This window comes from Tripterygium wilfordii, chromosome 5 (genome assembly GCF_013401445.1).
Source record: "Tripterygium wilfordii isolate XIE 37 chromosome 5, ASM1340144v1, whole genome shotgun sequence".
NCBI lineage: Eukaryota > Viridiplantae > Streptophyta > Magnoliopsida > Celastrales > Celastraceae > Tripterygium > Tripterygium wilfordii.
Window position 1 is genome coordinate 9935527 of NC_052236.1, and position 21244 is coordinate 9956770.

General features: G+C 40.2%; 2 protein-coding genes across 13 annotated transcripts; both read left to right on the forward strand.

Annotated features, from left to right (window-relative positions):
• Nucleotides 1-447: 447 nt before the first annotated feature.
• Nucleotides 448-14829, forward strand: LOC119998485 (protein DETOXIFICATION 44, chloroplastic). 11 transcript variants are annotated; one of them, XM_038845835.1, is made up of 14 exons: nt 448-827; nt 943-1067; nt 1453-1602; nt 1718-1863; nt 3009-3144; nt 8945-9041; nt 9163-9263; nt 10564-10742; nt 11665-11736; nt 11841-11957; nt 13363-13458; nt 13538-13659; nt 14158-14222; nt 14293-14829. In XM_038845835.1, exons 1-13 carry the CDS (start codon nt 529-531, stop codon nt 14219-14221), a joined length of 1704 nt encoding a protein of 567 aa, XP_038701763.1. In that variant the 5' UTR covers nt 448-528; the 3' UTR covers nt 14222; nt 14293-14829. The 11 variants fall into 11 exon arrangements, 10 of the variants coding, with proteins under 10 accessions (XP_038701763.1, XP_038701762.1, XP_038701758.1 ...); XM_038845834.1 differs by having other exon boundaries at nt 14309-14829; XM_038845830.1 differs by having other exon boundaries at nt 13363-13659.
• An 864-nt stretch (nt 14830-15693) lies between these two features.
• On the forward strand, nt 15694-19698 carry LOC119998484 (probably inactive leucine-rich repeat receptor-like protein kinase IMK2). 2 transcript variants are annotated; one of them, XM_038845827.1, is made up of 3 exons: nt 15694-16144; nt 16653-18399; nt 18825-19698. In XM_038845827.1, exons 1-3 carry the CDS (start codon nt 16109-16111, stop codon nt 19436-19438), a joined length of 2397 nt encoding a protein of 798 aa, XP_038701755.1. In that variant the 5' UTR covers nt 15694-16108; the 3' UTR covers nt 19439-19698. The 2 variants fall into 2 exon arrangements, with proteins under 2 accessions (XP_038701755.1, XP_038701754.1); XM_038845826.1 differs by lacking the exon at nt 15694-16144 and having other exon boundaries at nt 16216-18399.
• The last annotated feature ends 1546 nt before the right edge of the window (nt 19699-21244 follow it).

A 21244-nucleotide genomic window follows, 5' to 3' on the forward strand; every position in this document is an offset into this window, starting at 1 on the left:
TCAAAGGGGCTAAGAACTTTGCAATAAAAGGTCGGAGACATTGCACTGACTTCACTTTATTGTCCCATGAATTTGATGAGCGGACTTGCCGTAATTGTCTTTATGGATATTTTCTAATGCTTTGTGTTTGTATTTTTGTGGTTAATAGGGTAATTTGGGAAGCACATAGTGTGTATTAAAAAAAATATTGGGTGTCTTAAGTAAATTTGTGTAGTGAGTTGATATGTGTATGCAAATAACTGCTCCCTTTGCTTTTTTGTTTTGCCTTAAAATCCTTTAGTATGGGCCAAATATTTACATGGCCCAGATCCAATAAACAGATACAGAGTAGGCCCAATATCTACTTTTTTGGCCAGGCCCAAACTCTACTCAGATATTTTATTTCCGAGCGCGAAATGTGACCGTTTATTAACACTTGCGAGATAAGAAACAAACAAAAACAAAAACATATGGTTTTCTTCTTCTTCAAGGAGAATCCAAGTCCGCCATTAAATTAACCCAGTTCCTCTCTCCCTCTGAGAATTGGGAATGGCCGCCGCCTTGGCTAGTACTATTTCGCACCATCGTCTCTCTGTAAATTCTCTACTACAAAGTCCTTCTTGTAGACTTGGAGCATTTACCAGAAGCCGAAACCTCCATTGCCCAGTCAGCTTCGATTTCGTTCCAAAATCAACTCCTCAAAAGAACACCAATACTTCGCTTGAAACTTCAGCTCAAAAGACACAAAAGCCCTCCCTTCCTGGTAAGCCAGTCGGTAGTCCAGATCCGGACCCTCCTCCCGGTTCTTCTCAATCCAATCCGTTCTCGGTTCTCATTCGCCAGATAAGGTACCATATCATAATCATACTCTCTCATAGTACACAGTTTGAATTAGGGTTTTGATTACTCTGCACATGATTTTTTTGTGTTAACTTATATATGTGTTTCTTTTGTCGCTGTAAGAAGAGACGGATTTAAGGTTGACGAATTGGGAGTAGAGATTTTGTCAATTGCTTTGCCTGCTGCGTTGGCCCTTGCTGCTGATCCTCTCACTTCGTTGGTTGATACTGCTTATGTCGGTCACTTAGGTACCTTTTTTCTAGTAAGAGCATATTTACTTGTTAATACATTGTGTTTTTTTTCCCCTCTCAATAAAATAGAATGAACAGAAATAAACAAGAAGCAGATAAAAGTAAGAATTGTCAAACAAGCGACAAATTTTCTAAGCTTATGGAAGCATTACTTGCATCCTTTTTATCAGTTTTTTGGCGTTTCCCTTTTCCATGAAAGCACTTATGATGGACGAAACTATATATTCACTAATTGGATTATGAATATATATTTAGAATGATAAACGAAAAATCAAGCACATAAAATTTCAAGAAATAAATGCTCCTGAACTTCTCAGTTTTTCTCTGTTTTGATACTTAGAAAGAGTAGTTCCTTCATGTATTCGGTATTCCTGCTTTGTAGGCTCAGTTGAACTGGCAGCAGTCGGTATATCTGTTTCGGTGTTCAACCTGGTATCCAAATTATTTAATGTTCCCCTGCTCAACATAACAACATCTTTTGTTGCTGAAGAGCAGGCATTGGTTAGTGAGGGAGGTGATGGTTATATTTCAGGTGGTGATGGGAATTTTTTTATAAATTTTGTTTCATTATTACGAAACTTATGTTTGCATTTTTTGATCTTCGTTTCAGTAATTATTAATTAATGAGGTTTGCTTTTGTCATTAAGATGATATGAGGAATGGGCCCCAAGGCAAGAAACTCCTTCCATCAGTGTCAACTTCATTAGCACTTGCTGCTGGCATTGGCATAGCAGAAGCCGTTGCACTCTCTTTTGGCTCGGGTTTCCTGATGAATATCATGGGTATACCTGTTGTACGTCTTTCTTGGCAAATTTTGGACTTAATATTCTTGAAGTTCCGATGACTTTGATTTGCTGCACTTGCACATTCATGCATAGAGTATTTGTAACAAAGCTCCATATCAACTATAATGAATGTCAAATCCTTTTTAGGAGAACATTGATGGTTTATTTAATTAAGCATTTCTGATCACCCATCTAATTATGAGTACTTTTGGTCACGTAATGGGCATACACTTCTCACAATTTAAGATCCAGGTACAATAGAAACGCCTTACATGTTTTCTTGAGACTCAGGATGTGATATCAATGAGTTTCAATTATGCACATTTCACATATCAGCGCTATATTCAGAGCCACTTAATTTTTTTTTGACGCAGAAAGCTTTCTCAAAAGCAATAAAGTGCATGAAGCGGGCTGTAAGATTAGTTACTGCTAATACCATGGCAAAAGGTCGAAACTTCAGCACTTTTTCCCCATAATTGGAAGACAATATATAGATCCTTATGTATGATCAGATGCCTCTCTGCTGATATAGGATCAGTACTAACTGGAAATTGATGGAGAATTCTGCTAGTTTGTTGACATCCAATGTATCATTTCCCTTTGGCTTTTGTGCTTGTTATTCCTTGTTTCGTTGCAAAATACACCATGCAGCTACTACCTGTCTAATCAGGATTTGCTACAGGAATTTCAAATGTCGCACATTTCTTTACAAGCTTTGTGCCTACATGCTTGAGGCCCAGATACATGAACACATGTATAGTTTATTGACTATGTTTTGTGAGGTTATTGATTACATTTTTGATGCAGACAAGCAGAGAGACGCTTATTATCACAGCTTTTCTAGATCGCATGTGGCCTTCTTACTTGGTTTGAGCTTTTAGTCATAACCGCTTTAGTTCAACACCTAGTTATTACTGCATCAAGTCTTTTGGATTTTCTTTTTTGGCAAGTGAATAAATTTTTATCATTCTTCTTCTTCCTCTCTTGATACCTTAAGCATTGCCTATCACTAATCCTCACACATGTTCATGCATACATGTAATGTAACTTGTACAAATATGTATGTATGCCTTTTGGCTTTCTCATTTTGGAGGGTTTGTTGTTAATGTGCTGTTATGTTAAGTTGTTAACATTTGAATGTTGCATGTTATAGGATTCACCCATGCGAATACCGGCTGAGCAATTCCTTACTATGAGGGCATTTGGTGCTCCACCCATTGTAATCGCACTTGCTGCACAGGGAACTTTTCGTGGATTTTTTGATACGAAGACACCTCTATATGCCATTGGTAAGTATTGTATGCTACACATCTCTTTTATGTTCTTTTCTCTTGTAATTTATCGTCTAAGCATATGTTTTATGTTACTGAATTGACTCTTAAATTTCTTCATGTTTAGTTACCTTTCTGGCAACTTGTAATTTGATTATAATAGTCTTTGACTGGCTTTTGCAATTTATTATTCTTCTGATTTCTAAATTATTTCTTAAGCTTTGTTGAATTTGAAGTACCTAAATTTGATTGCACATAGCATGTCTGGCTACATCTTACAAGGATTGTGGCCCTCATTTTCACATGCCATTCGCTGACACAGTGTTATTTTCATTTATAAATATGAAAATGTGATTGTGCAGCATGTGAAGTGGTTGCCTACGTGATGCAGGAGCATATTCTTTGTTCTTTTGTTGCTTTTGGGCTTCTTTGTTTTGGGCCTTACTCTGTTTAGAGTGTATGGTGGTGTCTTGGGCTGTGTTCTAGAAAGCCCAGTAGTTTGTGTTTTATGCAAGTAGTGTGAGGGTTCTCCTTAGCTTGGATCGGAGATTGAATGAACGAGATTTCACACTGATTCCTCTGCTACGAGGCAGTGTTGACTCAAATCTCAACTTGTTCTGGTTATTGTTTGGCTACTTTTGCCTGTTGTTAGTGTCTACCGTGCCTAGAAGTGCATCAAGTGGTATCGGAGATGGTCGGACGTGCTTGGGGTCGTGGCGGTCGTGGCCAGACATCACAACAGACTGAAATGGGTGAACTACGCCAGATGGTTGCAGATCTATCCCGCGCAGTGTATGCTTTGCAGCAGCGCGAGTTACCGGACCCCCGAATGGAGATACCGGAGGGTGGCCGTGACCTCGGGGACATACCGGAAGGTAGCCTCGTGAGTAGTGGTGAATCGGAAGATGAACACCAGTCTACTGGGGAAAGAAATCGAGCCCGCCAAGCTCGAGATGGCTTTCGTGACAGATTAGAAGATCGCTTGGTTCGTGCATTAGATCTGAATGGGGGTGGTGTGCGAATTGAAGTTGCTGACTTTGCGGGTAATCTACACGCAGATGACTATCTTGATTGGGAAACCAGTTTGGAAACTTACCTTGAATGGAAACCCATGGCAGAAGATCGTAAAGTTTTATTTGTCAAGTTGAAACTCAAGGGTGTTGCGCTTCAATGGTGGAAGCATGTCGAAGAACAGCGAGTTCGACAGGGTAAACAAAAAATTAGTTCTTGGCAACACATGAAAACTAAACTCCGTAAACAGTTCCTACCTCCAGACTATGCCATGGATCTGTATGAACGATATAACTCACTCAAGCAACGGACCTACTCTGTGGAAGAGTATACTTCTGATTTTATTAATCTCACCGCTCGTGTTGCGTTAAATGAGACAGAGGAGCAGATCACCTCTCGGTATTTGACGGGGTTAAGTCCCGCCGTGCGTGATGAGATGGGAGTTGTGCGCTTGTTTACTTTTGCAGATGCTCGCCAATACGCTGTGAAAGCCCAACAACGTCTAGCGCGTTATGGTGTCCGGAGACCTCTCGCTGGACGTGTCGAAAATTTTGCTCTAAGAGGGAGGGGTCAGATGTTACCTGATCGAGGCAATTCTTCGAACAATCAGCGTACTACCCGGAGTCTAGAGACTGGGGAGAAGGGCAAGGCGGTTCAGAATTTTGGCACCGAGGATAATATTGCTAGCCGGTCACAACCTGGTGGTTCATCCCAGGTACGGTGTTACGCTTGTGGTGAGAAAGGTCACACGTCTTATGTGTGCCCCCAGAAGAAAGTTGCCCTATTAGAGCATGAGCAGGAAGCTGATTTGAATCAACCACCGATATTTGATGACTACGATGATGAAGACGAACAGGTTTTTCCCGCGGAGGGGGAATCGCTAGTGGTTCGGCGAGTTATGGTTCTGCCCAAAGTTGATGACAGAGAGGATTGGCGTAGGCATGAACTCTTTCGAACTCGTGTTCTCTGCAATGGTAAGGTCTGTACAGTTATTTTGGATGGGGGCAGTTGCGAGAACATCATTTCTACTGACGCTGCACACAAACTTAATCTTACCATTGAAAGACATCCTAAACCATATAAAGTGGCATGGCTTCGTAAAGGGGATGAATTGTCTGTGACCAAGTGTTGTATGGTCCAATTTTCGTTCAGTAACGGAGTCGAAAGTACTGCTCGTTGTGATGTAGTTCCGATGGATGCCTGCCACATTCTCCTTGGAAGGCCTTGGCAATATGATAATGACATGGTCCACCATACCAAAGCCAATACATACACTTTTAAGGTGGGTAATCGAACTTTGATCTTACAACCTTGGCGTGACAGCTTGACTCCATCAGCTGCTACTACCAAGTTTACAGGTCTGATTAATGCTCACCAATTTGAGGAGGAGTGCCGCGAGTCGGGGTTATGCTATTTTTTGGTAAGCCGGGAGAGTACAGACTGTTTCCAGTCAACTTCATCCTTGTGCAGTAAATTTTCTACCGAACTTCAGCAGCTCTTGCAAGAGTTTCATGGGTTATTTGGTGAGGACTTACCCCAAGGATTGCCCCCACTACGGAGTGTACAACATGCCATTGATTTAGTGCCCGGCGCGCCATTACCGAATTTACCAGCATATCGCATGCCTCCTGTGCATAGGAAGGAGATGCAAAGGCAGGTGGAGGCCTTAATTGCAAAAGGGTTGGTTCGTGTTAGCAAAAGTCCTTGTGCAGTCCCGGCTCTCTTGACCCCTAAGAAGGATGGTTCTTGGCGCATGTGTATTGATAGTCGCGCAATCAATAAAATTACGGTGAAATATCGGTTCCCCATTCCTCGTTTGGAGGAGATGCGGGATATGCTTGTGGGATCTCGAACATTTAGCAAGATTGATTTACGGAGTGGATATCATCAAATTAGAATGCGCGGGGGAGACGAATGGAAGACGGCTTTCAAAACCCCGGATGGTCTTTACGAGTGGTTGGTCATGCCGTTTGGACTCTCCAATGCTCCTAGCACCTTTATGCGAGTCATGTCCGAGGTCCTTAAACCATTTATAGGACTGTTTGTTGTGGTATATTTCGATGATATTTTGGTTTATAGTAGATCGGAGGAAGAACATTTAATCCACCTGAGACGGGTTTTGGAGGTTTTATACAAGGAGCAGTTGTTTGTTAACATGAAAAAGTGCTCCTTTTTATGTAACAAGGTTGTTTTTCTGGGCTTTGTAGTCTCAGCTGCAGGGTTACAACCTGATCCAGAGAAGGTCCGCGCTGTGAAGGAGTGGTCAACTCCAAAATCCATTGGAGATGTACGGAGCTTTCACGGATTGGCGTCATTTTATAGAAGGTTCATTCGGAATTTCAGTGCTGTGATGAGCCCTATTACAGAATGTATGAAGGGTAATCGATTTGAGTGGAGTAAAGCAGCTGGAGTGGCTTTCAATCTCATAAAACAACTCCTTACCGAAGCACCTGTCCTGGCTTTACCTGATTTTGACAAATTATTTGTGATAGAATGTGATGCTTCACACTTGGGCATTGGTGGGGTCCTCAGTCAAGAGGGTCGGCCAATTGAATTTTTTAGTGAGAAGTTGACGGAGGCCAAGCGGCGTTATTCGACGTATGATTTGGAGTTCTATGCTCTTGTTCGAGCCATTCAACATTGGGAGCATTACTTGGCCTATAAAGAGTTTGTGGTTTATTCGGACCACCAATCTCTTCGCTATTTGAATTCACAAAGCAAATTAAATCCGCGGCATGCTAAGTGGAGTTCTTATTTACAAGAATTCACTTTTGCAATCAGGTATAAAGCGGGGGAGTCGAACAAAGTTGCGGATGCCTTAAGTCGACGAACTCTCTTATTGACAGTGTTGCGCACCCAGGTTGTGGGTTTTGAGGAGCTGCCCACTCGATATACTACTGATGCCTTTTTTGGGCCTATTTTTCATGCTTTGCAGGGAAACACAGCAGCTGAACAGCTTCCATTCAGGCTGCATCAAGGTTTTTTATTTCGTGGCAATAAACTTTGTGTTCCTGAAGGGTCACTTCGTGACCAGATTATTAGAGAGTTACATGGCAGTGGGTTGGGAGGCCATTTTGGGAGAGACAAGACGTTGGCTATGGTTTCTGATCGTTATTATTGGCCTCGCATGCATAAAGATGTCGAGAGGTATGTAAAGCGATGTCAGGCTTGTCAATTGGGGAAGGGTGGCACACAGAACGTTGGGTTTTATACACCTTTACCACAACCGGACAAACCATGGACTCATTTGAGTATGGATTTTGTTTTGGGACTCCCGAAGACGGCAAAGGGATTTGATTCGATATTTGTGGTGGTGGATCGTTTCTCAAAAATGGTTCACTTCATTCCTTGCTATAAAACTTCAGATGCCTCCCACATTGCTGACTTGTTTTTCAAAGAGGTGGTGAGACTCCACGGATTACCTCTTTCAATTGTATCAGATAGGGATGTGAAGTTCATGGGACATTTTTGGCGAACTTTGTGGAAGAAGTTAGGGACTGAATTAACATACTCCAGCACATGCCATCCGCAAACAGATGGACAGACTGAGGTGGTCAACCGGAGTTTGGGTAATTTGCTTAGATGTTTGGTAGGGAAATATGTGAAGCAATGGGATGCTATTATTCCACAGGCAGAATTTGCCTATAACAATTCTGTCAACAGGTCAATTAAAAGGACCCCCTTTGAGGCTGCATATGGTCTGAAACCCATCCATATTCTTGACTTGGCACCTTTACCCCCTGATGCTCGTGTCAGTGATGAGGGGGAGGCATTTGCAGACCATATTCGGCTAATTCATGAAGATGTTAAGCGGGCTATGAAGGACAACAATGAGATTTATGCCAAGGCAGTAAATAAGCATCGGAGATCGCGTGAGTTTGAAGAAGGAGACAAGGTGATGGTGCATCTGAGGAAGGAAAGATTTCCAAAAGGAACTTACCATAAATTGAAGGCCAGGAAGTTTGGCCCTTGCAAGGTGACTACCAAGATTGGTCCAAATGCTTACATTCTTGATTTACCTGCTGAGCTCCAAATTAGTCCCATATTCAATGTAGCTGATTTGTATCCCTATGATGGAACTATGGAGGAAGCTGGTGACTTAGAAGAACAACTGCAGCAAGTGGCGAAAGCAAACCCAGAAGTGATTGAAGATGTTCTGGATGTTAAAGAAGTTGTGTCCAGAAGGGGTAATCCATATAGGAGGTTTTTGGTGAAGTGGCTTGGTAAACCCGCTAGTGAGAGTTCATGGATCGCGGAGGAAGAGTTGAAGAGTATTGATCCTGATATTCATGCTGAGTTCGTGAATGCTTTTCTCGCTGACCCAGGATCACCTCCACTTACCCGGAGGGGTTGATGCAGGAGCATATTCTTTGTTCTTTTGTTGCTTTTGGGCTTCTTTGTTTTGGGCCTTACTCTGTTTAGAGTGTATGGTGGTGTCTTGGGCTGTGTTCTAGAAAGCCCAGTAGTTTGTGTTTTATGCAAGTAGTGTGTGGGTTCTCCTTAGCTTGGATCGGAGATTGAATGAACGAGATTTCACACTGATTCCTCTGCTACGAGGCAGTGTTGACTCAAATCTCAACTTGTTCTGGTTATTGTTTGGCTACTTTTGCCTGTTGTTAGTGTCTACCGTGCCTAGAAGTGCATCACTACGGATAATATGGCTATGTATAGAAATCAATGCAAACACCTATCCACCCACACCCCTTTTTCAGTAACACATGCTAAAAAAGATCTGTTGTCAAATGGATTCTTGTGTTGTGATGAATTCATTACCTGTGCAAATGACATTTCTGGCCTTGACTCTCAGGTATTGGGAACTTACTGAATGCAATATTGGGTCCAATTTTGATATTTTCCCTTGGTCTAGGCATCGGTGGCGCTGCAGTGGCTACTGTGATTACTGAGTATGTCAATAATGTGGTAAACTTAAATGATATTGATGTATCTCGTGCTTATATTTTACATGACTATTGTGGCTATTGTGAAATCCTCTCTGTTAACAGTCGATATTCAATTTTTTTCCAGATATCTTATTGCTTTTATCCTTCTGTGGAAGTTGAATGAGAAAGTGCTGCTGATCTCTCCAAGCATTGATGGTCGACGAGTTGCCCGCTATCTAAGATCTGGTAATTTCTTTGTTACAAATTCTATAGGATTTGGAGCATTTTAATCTTCTAATACTTGGACTATTTTTTAGTTTGCTAATCATGAGGATTAAATTATACATAATACATTTGTAATTTGTTGGACCCACTTGTCATCATAATCAAGCCTTTGTCCAAACAATTTGGGGTCAGCTACATGAATCCATAAGTAAAAAACACAGTTGGAGTCCACCGGTTGGGCTCTTCGCTACATGAGTTCCTATCTAAAGTTCTTAAAACCAATCATCAGTTAATTCTTACATTGTCAAACTTAACATAGAAATTGGAGTGGACATTTACTTAAATTTTGAACAAAATTGTTTTCAATGAGGATTTGTGTGTGGGCTCCATGTTGTTTTTGACTCAGGATTCATGTAAGGTATTGTGATTGGGCAACGACTGGGCATGCGCTACATGAGTGTTTCATTTGGTACAACAGAAGTTCATGGTGTATAGAGTTTGAGTTCAGCTTAAGTACCAGGGGCGGATCTGCCCTTACTCCTTAGCCAAGGAGCCCACCCTCAATTTTTGGAAAAAAAATTACGATGTATACTTCTAAATATCCAATTTTCAAATTAAGTCCACTTATTTATGTTTTGATGTGTAACTTAATGACTATGTAGACATTAATTCAATTTAATGGCTATATAGATATGAATAATGCTTAGACCCCCCATAATACTACCCCTATTTTACCCTCAATCAATCTGAAGTGCTGGATGTTAAGTGGGTCTTACATGTGTATTTATAATCAAAGATTATATATTTCACATGCCATATAGATTTAGGGATAAAATGGGGTCTATAACATTACTATATAGATATTGCCTATTCCCGATCACTTTTCGATAAAATAGCCTAAAATTTTTTTTGGGGGGCAGCACCCCCATCAACCTTGGCTCTCTCTTATAAATTCTTGCGTTCACCATTGACTAAGCCCCCCCTAAATCCATTTCTTAGATCCGCCCCTAAGCGTAAACCATTTCCCTAGGGTGACAACTTCTATTTCTTAAGTCAATTGTAAATCAGAAAACGTAGCCTGTTCTATTTATCTGACATCTAATGTACAGGAAGTTGTGCCCTTTAGTTCACAAAACACTCCTTTGCCCTGTGCCTTTGCCCTTGGGCTCACTGAACTATCTCTTTAACATGAGCTTAAGTGAACCAATGGATGTTCACACCTAAGCTTCTTAACTGGAGTAATTTTCTTTGTGATGTGTACCTGGTTCTGTCTTAGAAAGTAATCTTATGATTCTTATTTACTTTGCCCTTTATGTATAAGTCAAGGAATTTGCAGGTGGTCTTCTCATTGGCAGGACCATTTCTGTGCTTGTAACAATGACGCTAGCAACATCTATGGCAGCTAGGGGGGGTCCTACACAGATGGCTGGTCACCAAATTTGCATACAAGTTTGGTTGGCAGTATCTTTGCTCACTGATGCTTTAGCCCTTGCTGGTCAGGTAAACAGTAGCTTCTTTTTACCTGCCAGTCTGTCCGCCCATGCTTACTTTTCAAATTTCATAAAATGAATCAAATGAGAATATCTCTAGGTAGCTTAATAGTTGCAATAAATTATGTGATAATCTTCCGAGACAACAGAGTCTATAAAAGATGTCGTAAACAATTTCTAGGGTCTAGCAATAGGTTAATGCCAACTTACACATCAAGTTGTGACTGCCAAGTAAATTAAACCCTCATTCTCAAATGATCCAGTACTCTCAATATTATATAGCATTTCTGGGAGAAATTAAATGCTAAATTGCCACCTTTCAAAGGCAGTTTGGTTAGACTGTTAGCAAGTGTTGGGGCCCTTTATAAAAACCTTATATCCTTGACAGTCCATGCTACTGGTGGCTGAGAATAAAAAAGAGGCTATGGTCACTGGTAGCATATTATTAGAAGTTCTTACCGATCTTAACCTAAACTTTTCTGAAAACTTTTTGTTTGTGTGACAATGGTTCAACCCGTTTATATAACCACTGAAGGAAATTTTATTAAGGAAAAGAAGATGAAACTTTGACTCCATTCTCCTTGCTTAAGGCATAATATATGCAGGCTGGAAATAGTAGTTGGCCCGTGAGTTTTTGTCATGGCAGTACCTCGATGCAGTTGCTACTATTTCACACAGAGTGTCCACTTGCTCTCACTCGACGAAAGCGGTGGACATCCTGTCAACACACATTTCAGAGCTTCTATGGTATCCAGGAGTTGGTGCAAATACCCTTTTGTGGTCTTTTTGGATGAAATAGAAGATTGTGTTTTTTGCTGGTTGTCTAATCATATATATTAATTCAGATTTATAAGACCTATAGTAGAAATTTATACATTATATAGATATAAGCTATGGGTTTTGGCCTTACTGCTCTGCTGTTTTCCATACAGGCTCTTCTTGCCAGTGGCTATTCTCAAGGAAATTATAATCAAGCACGTGAAGTGATTTTCAGAACTCTACAGGTTTGTGAATCTTGATTTTTCATTATGACTTGTTCCTTTTGTTGAATTATTTTTAAGCATATCTGATTCAATTCAATTTGTATTACCATTTGTTTTTTAAGCAGATTGGTCTAGCAGCAGGAATTGCTTTGGCTGTTATTTTATTTCTTGGGTACGGAACATTTTCTAGATTATTCAGCACAGATTCTGAAGTTCTGGAAATTGTCTGGTCTGGTATTTGGGTAAGAGGGACTGCTTATCCTGGATTGTTTATATCAAGTTTTTTTTTTGTTGTCTATTTTTCTTTTGGTTTAGGGTTTAGGATATAACATTACCCTTGTTCATGCTCACAGTGATGAAGGAGAATTCTTCACTTTTGTCAAAACAAAGAACAAAGTAGTATGATGGGAAGAATGAGGTCAATATTGATACTTATAGACCTGTCTGAGTACGAACTTAGCACTTTGGAGTTTGGACCCACCCATAAGTTTTGCTGTGCTTACTGTGTCTAATCAAATTGTTTTGCTTGTTTTTGGCTTACGTGTAGGATTGATTTAGTGAGAGTTGGCTTTGCATGTCCTATTTTCGGTCCTTTTTGGCATGTAGCCTGAATCTTGTCATGACATACATAGTATGGTTTTGGATACTGCCAATCTTGCCAGTCAGTTCCTGTGTGAGGGTCCAACCAAATACAAGAAATGGTAAAAGGGTATAAGTGAGTGTAAGGATTGGTGAAGTAAGTCATGGACATTTATTTATATTTGTACAATGTGACGTTTGTATGTCTTCAAAGTACCCCAGGAACAACTTTTTTGGGTACTTTCTCTTTTCGATAAATTGTGTTGCCATGTTATTAACTTTTTGGGGGAGAGTGGAATTGAACCTTGTTCCTCGTGCAACTTTTTTGGGTACTTGTACCCATAGAAATTGACAACTACAAAAATTGGGGTCTTTACGGATCATTATGTTTGACAATATGAAAAAGTCCCCCAGAGTGATTGACAGGCAATTGTAGGTAGGAGAAATTTAGATGTGTTGAGGGTTGATGTGAGCTTGAGTTGAGGAGGATTCATTCGGATCAACATGAGAGTCCTACATTGCATTGCCAGAATCCATGTTGTATATTTGAAAGAGGTTGACCTCCTTGCTTCTCTCATGGTACAATCCTTTCCCGCTAAGCTTCCTTTCTCCTGGGTCCATAGAGACAAAATTAGGACTGATGCCAACAGTTCATCACGGAAGAAAGGACTCACTGTGCCAGAATCACTAAGAAAGACAATTCTAATACTAACTAATAGAATAGAAAATACTGATAGAATAGAAAAGAACCTTAAGGGTTGGTGACTATATGACAATTTGTTCAATGAAGGTCTTTTTAATTCTCTGTCTGTCATTTTTAATAGTTTTGTTAGTGAACTGCACATGAAATTTTAGGATAATCACTCTAACTTTGAAATCTTTAAAGTAATTGTTAGTGTATGACCAGTAATTATGATTCAACATTCATTGCACAGCTGAAATGACAATGTTCCTTTTTTATCATAAATTTGTTTGTCTTTTATGGATTTTCATCCTTTCAGACTTGATTGCAATGAGTAAAGGTGGTATATTACTGCTTGGCATGTTTGACACTGGCATGATTTGCAGTTTGTTGCAGGATCTCAGCCAATGAATGCTCTTGCATTTGTTCTTGATGGGCTCTACTATGGGGTTTCAGACTTTGGATATGCTGCTTACTCTATGGTTCCATCTTGTTCCTATCATAATGGTTTTCAATTATGTGATGTTTGTTTCCTTTATCAGCTCCTTCACTATTATGTAGGTGTTTGTTGGAATGATTTCTTCGGTCTTTCTGCTTTTGGCTTCCCCCGTACTTGGTCTTGCTGGAGTCTGGACTGGGCTATTTCTCTTCATGACCTTGCGTGTTGTAGCTGGGGTTTGGAGGTAAAAATATTTCTATATATCTTTGCGGAAATATCTAGTAGTTGCTTTATCTGCATAGTTGATTGTGCGTTGGTTATCAGCTTCCTTTACTCGATAATGTATGTGATCTCTGTTAGACCTATTTTCCGAATGTTTCCCAATGAAGAAGCTAATGCTCAATCAGAGAATTGAAGTAAAAAAAATGGAATTAAAATGGTGGGGACTCGAGTATAGCATGTAGAGCTTTTCTATGCAATTTTTCACTGACTTTTTCTCCTTTGTTCTTTCTTGAAAGTTTTGTTCCGATTGTCTGATTACCCAATAGAAAATGGCACTTAATGCCCTTGACTCCATCTCTTTTGAAGATTGGATTCAATCCTAAATTATCCACAAGATATTGGTCAAGTCGTCTCAGTAACTCAGAAACCAGGAGTGTAGTAATTTGGCTTGAATAGATTTTTGAAGCTCTCCTTTAAATATCACATTTCTCACCTAATCGTGCATATGAATCTTTTCCAGGCTTTGCATGAAAACGGGACCATGGGAAAAGGTCTGGCTCAAGATTGAGCAAGGAGGTAGCTGAGGTGAGCCAGATATTCAACCAAAGATTTTTTATTCCCAATATTAGTGATCATCAAGATTCAAAGGTCACAGGCTAAGGCACATGTAGGTTTGAAATGCTGATACCTATCAAGCAAACATTGTTCCTGTGACGTCGTTGTGGTACTATGAAAATTGAAAAGCGGTTTCAAGGTAGCTGAATTAACTGGTTAGATGGGCTTGCAGAGAGCTGTTAATGGTCTGGATTCATATTTTATATGGGACAGGAGATCGGTAGTCAACGTTGCTCACAGCCACGGGAGTGAGGTTTGAGATTTCTCTCGTTTTGCTGTTCACCTGCTTCTCTGATCCATATCGTGATTGATTTCCTGGCCAATCAATTCGTAGTTATACCATGTAAATTACAATATATAAATGTTTCTTTTCCGATAGCATATGTGTAATTTAGTCAGGTCATATCATTTAGCAAATATAACTTGAAACAATGTATCGCAGGAGAAAACCAGCTCAATTTTGTATTAAAAGACTACATTGTACAATAAAGTATGACCAGCAACCTGCTGGTTTACGCTGTAATGCTTACCTAGACCTTAGCAAAAAGTAGCGGAAAGTATACCGCGAGATTCACAAGTTATTGCCCTTGTAGATCCAGCAGATGATATTTTAGTTCCTATTGAAGCTGATGCATCCTTTGGTAACTTCATTGTTGTAAAAGACTGAGGGGAAGTTAACCCTCGGATAAGGACCATAAATAGCCCTTGCAGCTTCATCATGAGCATGGGCTGCATCAATGGCTGTAGAGAAATTACCAAGCCATAGTCGATTACTAGTGCTGACTAATTTGTTTCTATCTATGGATTGACGAATTTCAGCAACCCATTTGCCCCATATCCTGTCTTTTAACACCTCTGTATTTGCAGATCAAGTTCTCTGGATACCTCCTTTTCCGCGCATACATCTCCTCCTCGAACCCTTTGCTGGAGCCTTAACGAATCATTATGACTCCACACTCCGGGCATTCAAGTTGTTCACTATGCATTAGCCCATGACACTTTCATTCCATTCCATTCCAAACAGGTTCACGATATAATGGAAAGTTCATAGCAGAGCAGACAAGCTTATTTGCATGACAACATTGCTCGACCATGCACCTAACTGGAGGCAGCACTGGGCCATCCTTATCATAAAACCCAGAAGGAATCAGCCAACACCTGCTTAAGAGTCCTCAAAAAAATATCCAATCGAATGAAGCAGTGAAGCACCAATCCAAGCTTCATGGGTCATGGCCATGCAATAATGAATCCATGTCCCTGGCCCTGCTACAAAAAAAGAATGCTCCTGTTCTCAAAAGAATCCTAAAGAAAGAAGCCCAATCCTGCAAAAGAACTAAGCCCAACATCTTAAATAGAAAAGCCTGGCCCACAGCTCTCTCCGTGAAGACTCGAAAATGAGATAGGGCACAAAGCATTCTGATGAAAATGAAATGAATCATCAGAGAATGCCAGAATGGAGACAATCGCAGATGCTGGAGGAGGTTGAGGCGGCTGAAGCAGCGGAATCGGGTTGGGTATTTGCGTGTTGGATATATTTCTCAGTGAAAACAAGCCCCTTGACTTTCTATTAGATTAGTAAAGGGCGCAGTGAACTGTAATTGTGAAAAGGTTGGAAGATCTGGCCAAAGAAGGTGATAGCCCTGTAGATTCGTTCCCATGGTTCGATCCTTCCCAGTAAAATGCGCAACACACTGTCAAATCATTTGAATTTAGAGATGATCCCTGAACTCAAGACTCCGCAGGATTTGCCGTTTTCATGACAAGCCAAAATAGGCGAGGAGGTGTCGGTGGTAAGACTATTCCAGTGGCAAGGTCGTCATTGTCAACTGCAAAGGCAAAGACCATGTCGTCGTACTATGAAATACAGCCGTTGGGAATGGGACCTGCTGCCGGTAAGACTAAGAACTGGTTTAATAAGTTCATAACCGTTTAGGACATAAATGAAGTAAAACTAGCCGTTAGGACCAAACTCATCCTGCCCCCCCGCCATTGTATACGGTTGTCTCTCTCTCTCTATTCGACCCATTTACTTTAGCAGAACCCGTTTCATGATCTTGAAACTAATTTCTCATCATTATCATTTCTTCTTTCCTCGTTCCTCTATAGATCCAGACTAGATAGAGAAGCAATAAGACAATCAAACTCAAAATTTCTCCTCTCCTTTCTAGTTATTTTCTGCATTTCTTACTTCCTTCTTTTTCTTTGATTCTTTATTTTTATCAACACAACCCACTTAGAGAAATGATTGATTGGTGCCAAATCTTGGATTCAAAGAAGAAAAAACAATGGACACTACATAACAAGAAGATTTTTTCTCCTCTGAAGTTCCAAAATAAGCACTCTATTTTTACTTTCTTCTTGTTTTTGCTAGTTTTTACCTCTCAGATAGTTTTGCCTCAGGCATGGGACGGGGTGATGGTAACTCAAGCAGATTATCAAGCACTTCGAGCCATCAAGCGGGAACTGGTCGACTTCCAAGGAGTTTTGCGCAGTTGGAATGACAGTGGATATGGAGCTTGCTCAGGTGGGTGGGCTGGAATCAAGTGTGTCAAGGGACAGGTTATAGAAATCCAGCTTCCTTGGAAGGGACTTGGAGGCGGAATCTCTGAGAAGATTGGTCAGCTTCAAGATCTTCGAATGCTTAGTCTCCACGACAATGTGTTAGCTGGTGCTGTTCCATGGTCTCTTGGATTCCTCCCCAATCTTAGAGGAGTTTACCTTTTCAACAATATGCTCTCGGGCTCCATCCCTCCTTCAATTGGTAACTGTCATAAACTTCAGGCTCTTGATTTGAGCAACAATTCACTTAGTGGTATAATACCTTCCAGTCTAGCGAGCTCTACCAGGTTATATAGGGTCAATCTGAGCTTCAATTCTTTTTCGGGTCCAATTCCCGGTAGTCTTACTCGGTTACCTTCTCTGACCCTTTTTGATCTCCAACACAACAATCTTTCTGGTACTATCCCTGATTCTTGGGGTACAACAGGAAACTACTCTTACCGACTTCAGGTCTTGACCCTTGATCATAACCTGTTGTCTGGACCAATTCCTGCTTCTCTTAGCAAGTTGGTTTTCCTTCAAGATCTTTCTCTGGCTCATAACCTGCTTTCTAGGACCATACCAAGTGAACTCGGCAGGCTCTTTGAGCTCCAGAATCTTGATTTATCATACAATGCCATCAATGGTAGCATTCCTGGTAGTTTTGCCAACCTATCCTCGCTTGTCTCATTGAATTTAGAGGGCAATAAGCTTGAAAATCAGATCCCAGATGCCATAGGCAGATTACAGAACCTGTCAGTACTTAAGCTGAAAAGTAATAGATTGGAAAGTAATATTCCCCCATCAATTGGGAACATCTCTGGCATCAAAATTCTAGATTTGTCTCAGAATGATTTGACTAGAGAAATTCCAGTTTCATTCAGCCTTCTAGCAAACCTTACTACCTTTAATGTTTCTTACAACAACCTGTCTGGTGCTGTTCCATCCGTCCTCTCAAAAAAGTTCAATTCGAGTTCTTTTGTTGGAAATCTTCAGCTATGTGGGTATAGCACTTCAACCCCATGTCCTTCTCCACCTCCTCTCATTCTTCCACCAGCACCAAAACGTCATCATCGCAAACTCAGTATCAAGGATATCATCCTAATGGCAGCCGGTGTCCTCCTCGCCCTTCTACTTTTATTTTGCTGCATTTTGATCTTCTGTTTAATGAAGAAAAGGTCTTCCTCTAAAGGAAAAAATGGTAAAGCAGCTGAAAGGGACACTACAGGGAAAGCTCAGAAAGCAGTTCCTGTATTGCGGGCTGAAGTAGAAGCAGGTGGCGAAATGGGTGGAAAACTAGTCCACTTCGATGGACCATTTATTTTTATTACTGACGATCTACTATGTGCGACTGCGGAGGTAATGGGGAAAAGTACTTATGGGACAGCATACAAGGCAACATTTGAGGATGGCAATCAAGTTGCAGTTAAGAGATTGAGGGAGAAAATAACGAAAGGGCAGCGTGAGTTTGAAGCTGAGGCTGCTGCACTTGGAGAGATTCGTCACCCAAACCTGTTAGCCCTCAGAGCCTATTACTTGGGACCTAAAGGAGAGAAGCTTCTTGTCTTTGATTACATGCCCAAAGGGAGTCTGGCATCCTTCCTACATGGTAAGTTGTTAAACTAGCTCTCCAATAAATCTGAATTAATGGTGAGACAGATTCTTTCAGGTTTTATTTGAATATATTAAATTTTGTATGTGCCTATGTAGGAAGATCACATCTGAAATGAAAAAAGTGATTAATTTTTTGAAATAACTGCTGCTCTGTAGAAAGAGTACATTAAAATATTGTTTCCTTCCATGGCTGAATGTCCCTCCGTATACTTGACTCTCCAATAAGGAATAAATTGCAGAATCGCACAACATGGGATTGTCATTTAACTTTCTTAAGTTACGCTCCATAGCGAAGAGATTAACGATGATTGATTGGATGCAAAGAACGTTAAGATAATTTTGTTCTGAGGCTTGTATAGAGAGATGTACACTCAAATAGAGTTGTCTAATTGACTTTTATAATTGTCTTTCTTGATGCAGCACGAGGACCGGAAATCACTATTGACTGGCCAAGAAGGATGGAAATTGCCATGGGTGTTGCTCGTGGACTTATCCATCTCCACAGCCAGGAGAAAATGGTTCATGGGAATCTGACATCAAGCAACATACTACTTGATGAGCAGAACAACCCCCACATTGCAGACTTTGGCCTCTCCAAGCTCATGACATCTGCTGCCAATACCAATGTCATTGCCACAGCAGGAACACTCGGCTACTGTGCACCAGAACTATCAAAGTTGAAAGACGCCAACACAAAGACAGATGTGTACAGCCTTGGCGTAATCATATTGGAACTCTTAACAGGTAAGTCGCCTGGAGAGCCAATGAATGGAATGGATTTGCCACAATGGGTGGCGTCAATAGTGAAGGAGGAATGGACAAATGAAGTGTTTGATTTGGAGCTTATGAGGGATACACCAGACATAGGTGATGAGTTACTTGACACTCTGAAATTAGCTTTGCATTGTGTAGATCAAACACCAGCAGCACGTCCAGAAGTTCAGCAAGTTCTGCAGCAACTAGAGGAGATTAAGCCAAACCTGGCTGCTAGTTCTACTGATGATAGAGCCCCAGTTCAATCAGCAAGTGAATAGAATTGTTGTTGTCTGGTTATGAAGGAATAAAGGAGTGTTGATAAATTAGGATAGTTTGACAAGTTACAAGAGGAAGGAGGGGTAGCCCTCAATATTCTTTAGTTCTTTGGTCAGAGTATGTAAATAGAGCTTGGTGTGGAAGTGTTATTTGGAATAAGCATTCTTTTTCATATATTATAATTATGTATCCTCTCTAAATGTATTTGTAGTCGCCAAAAGAGAAGAATCTCAAATAAAATGGTGAAAAATTCATCTGATATACATGAGGGCTGAGTCTTTGTGTGTGCTAGTTTTTATTTAATTTTGGAGAAAGGCCTTAAAAGTAGGCAAAAAATGTACCACAACAAAGGCTACTTCAATAATGTCATTTCGATCAACTAAAAAAATAAAACGCGCTCTCTTCGAAGTTCAAAGTCTCCCTCTGCCCAAAATGAGGTAGATGATGTACTCTATTTTAACAAAAAAGTTGTTTTAAGAGATACATATTCTAATCAATGTTTTAAAATACCCGTTGGACCGGTCGGTTGAATCGAAAATTGGAAGCATCATTGATATGATATGCTTAAATACTAGTCAAACACCAATTTGACCGGTGATATATCAATTTTTTTTACTGGGTGTCTGATTTATTTAAACTCAAAATTTAAAATCGAAAAATTAAAGATTCAAAATAATGAAATATTGAAAATTGAAATAAATAAATAAAACTAACAAATAAAACAAAAACAAATTAACAAAGTCAAAGACAGAAAGACTCAAAATCGAAAAAGAAAATTAGAGACAAGAATAAAAGAAATACGTACAGAGGCTTAGACCTACACTTTCGCTCTCTCTCCCAGTCTGTCCTCTGCCGTAGTGCCACCCATCTTCTCCGAGAGACTCACTCTCTTTGCCGCAGTGCTGGCGTACCGCCCGACCCAGACTCTAGACGCGACAATCTCCAATCCCACTCTGGCATACTCAGGCTCTCCCGATATCTTTCGCTACTACTTTATTGAATCCAATGTTTGGTTTTATACTTTTATTTGAACCTTTTGGTTTACAATTACATTTGTCAAAGTGGAGACTATGTCCTCTCAGCTCTCTTACCATTTTAGACCCAGTTTTGCTTGTCTCTCTATTATCATTCTCTGTCATTATCCTCATCTCTATATATTGCCCTGTTTCAGTTCTTCGTTTAGTCACTATTCTAGTCCTCATGACGTTTTGAAGTTTTGATTATTGTGTATCTGCTGATTCTGCTTTGTTTGTTTGATTTTGTGACTTTTATCTATGCTCTATTGCTTTGTTTGAGTGTTTGTTTGATTTGTCTTGACTTTTGTCTATGTTATGCTATGTTTGTCAAGTACAGAAGATGAAAAACTCAAGTGATACTCCAACATCTACACAAAATGCATCAATGACAAGTTATTCACAGTCGCACACTCGTGTTAAAAAAGATATTGTGTGGGCATATTGCACTAAACTAGTGATAATTGACGATAAAAAGTTTTTGATTTGTAATATTTATAGGAAAAAAATCAAAGGGGTATTACAAGAATGAAGAAGCATCTTGCAGGGGTAAAGAGTGATGTAGGACACTGTCTCAAAGTTAGTGTTGATGTTCGTTTTAGATTCAGGAGAGCTTGAATGAGATTAAGGAAAGAAAGGAGAATCAAGGTTCTTTTGCTGGTAATAATCCAATTGAGTTAGATAATGAATTTGATGATGGGAGCCATGAGATTAGCACGATTTGAAATCTAGTTTTTAAAACATTGATTCTAATACCATTCCAATCACATGTCAATTTCAATAGCAGATCTAATA

Coding starts and splice junctions, on each gene's coding strand:
- LOC119998485 (XM_038845828.1), top strand. CDS start 529: ATGGCCGCCGCCTTGGCTAGTACTATTTCGCACCATCGTCTCTCTGTA. Junction 1,603..1,717: donor AGGTGATGGTTATATTTCAG/GTGGTGATGGGA, acceptor TTTGTCATTAAG/ATGATATGAGGAATGGGCCC. Junction 3,145..8,944: donor GACACCTCTATATGCCATTG/GTAAGTATTGTA, acceptor CTTGACTCTCAG/GTATTGGGAACTTACTGAAT.
- LOC119998484 (XM_038845826.1), top strand. CDS start 16,494: ATGATTGATTGGTGCCAAATCTTGGATTCAAAGAAGAAAAAACAATGG. Junction 18,400..18,824: donor TCTGGCATCCTTCCTACATG/GTAAGTTGTTAA, acceptor TTCTTGATGCAG/CACGAGGACCGGAAATCACT.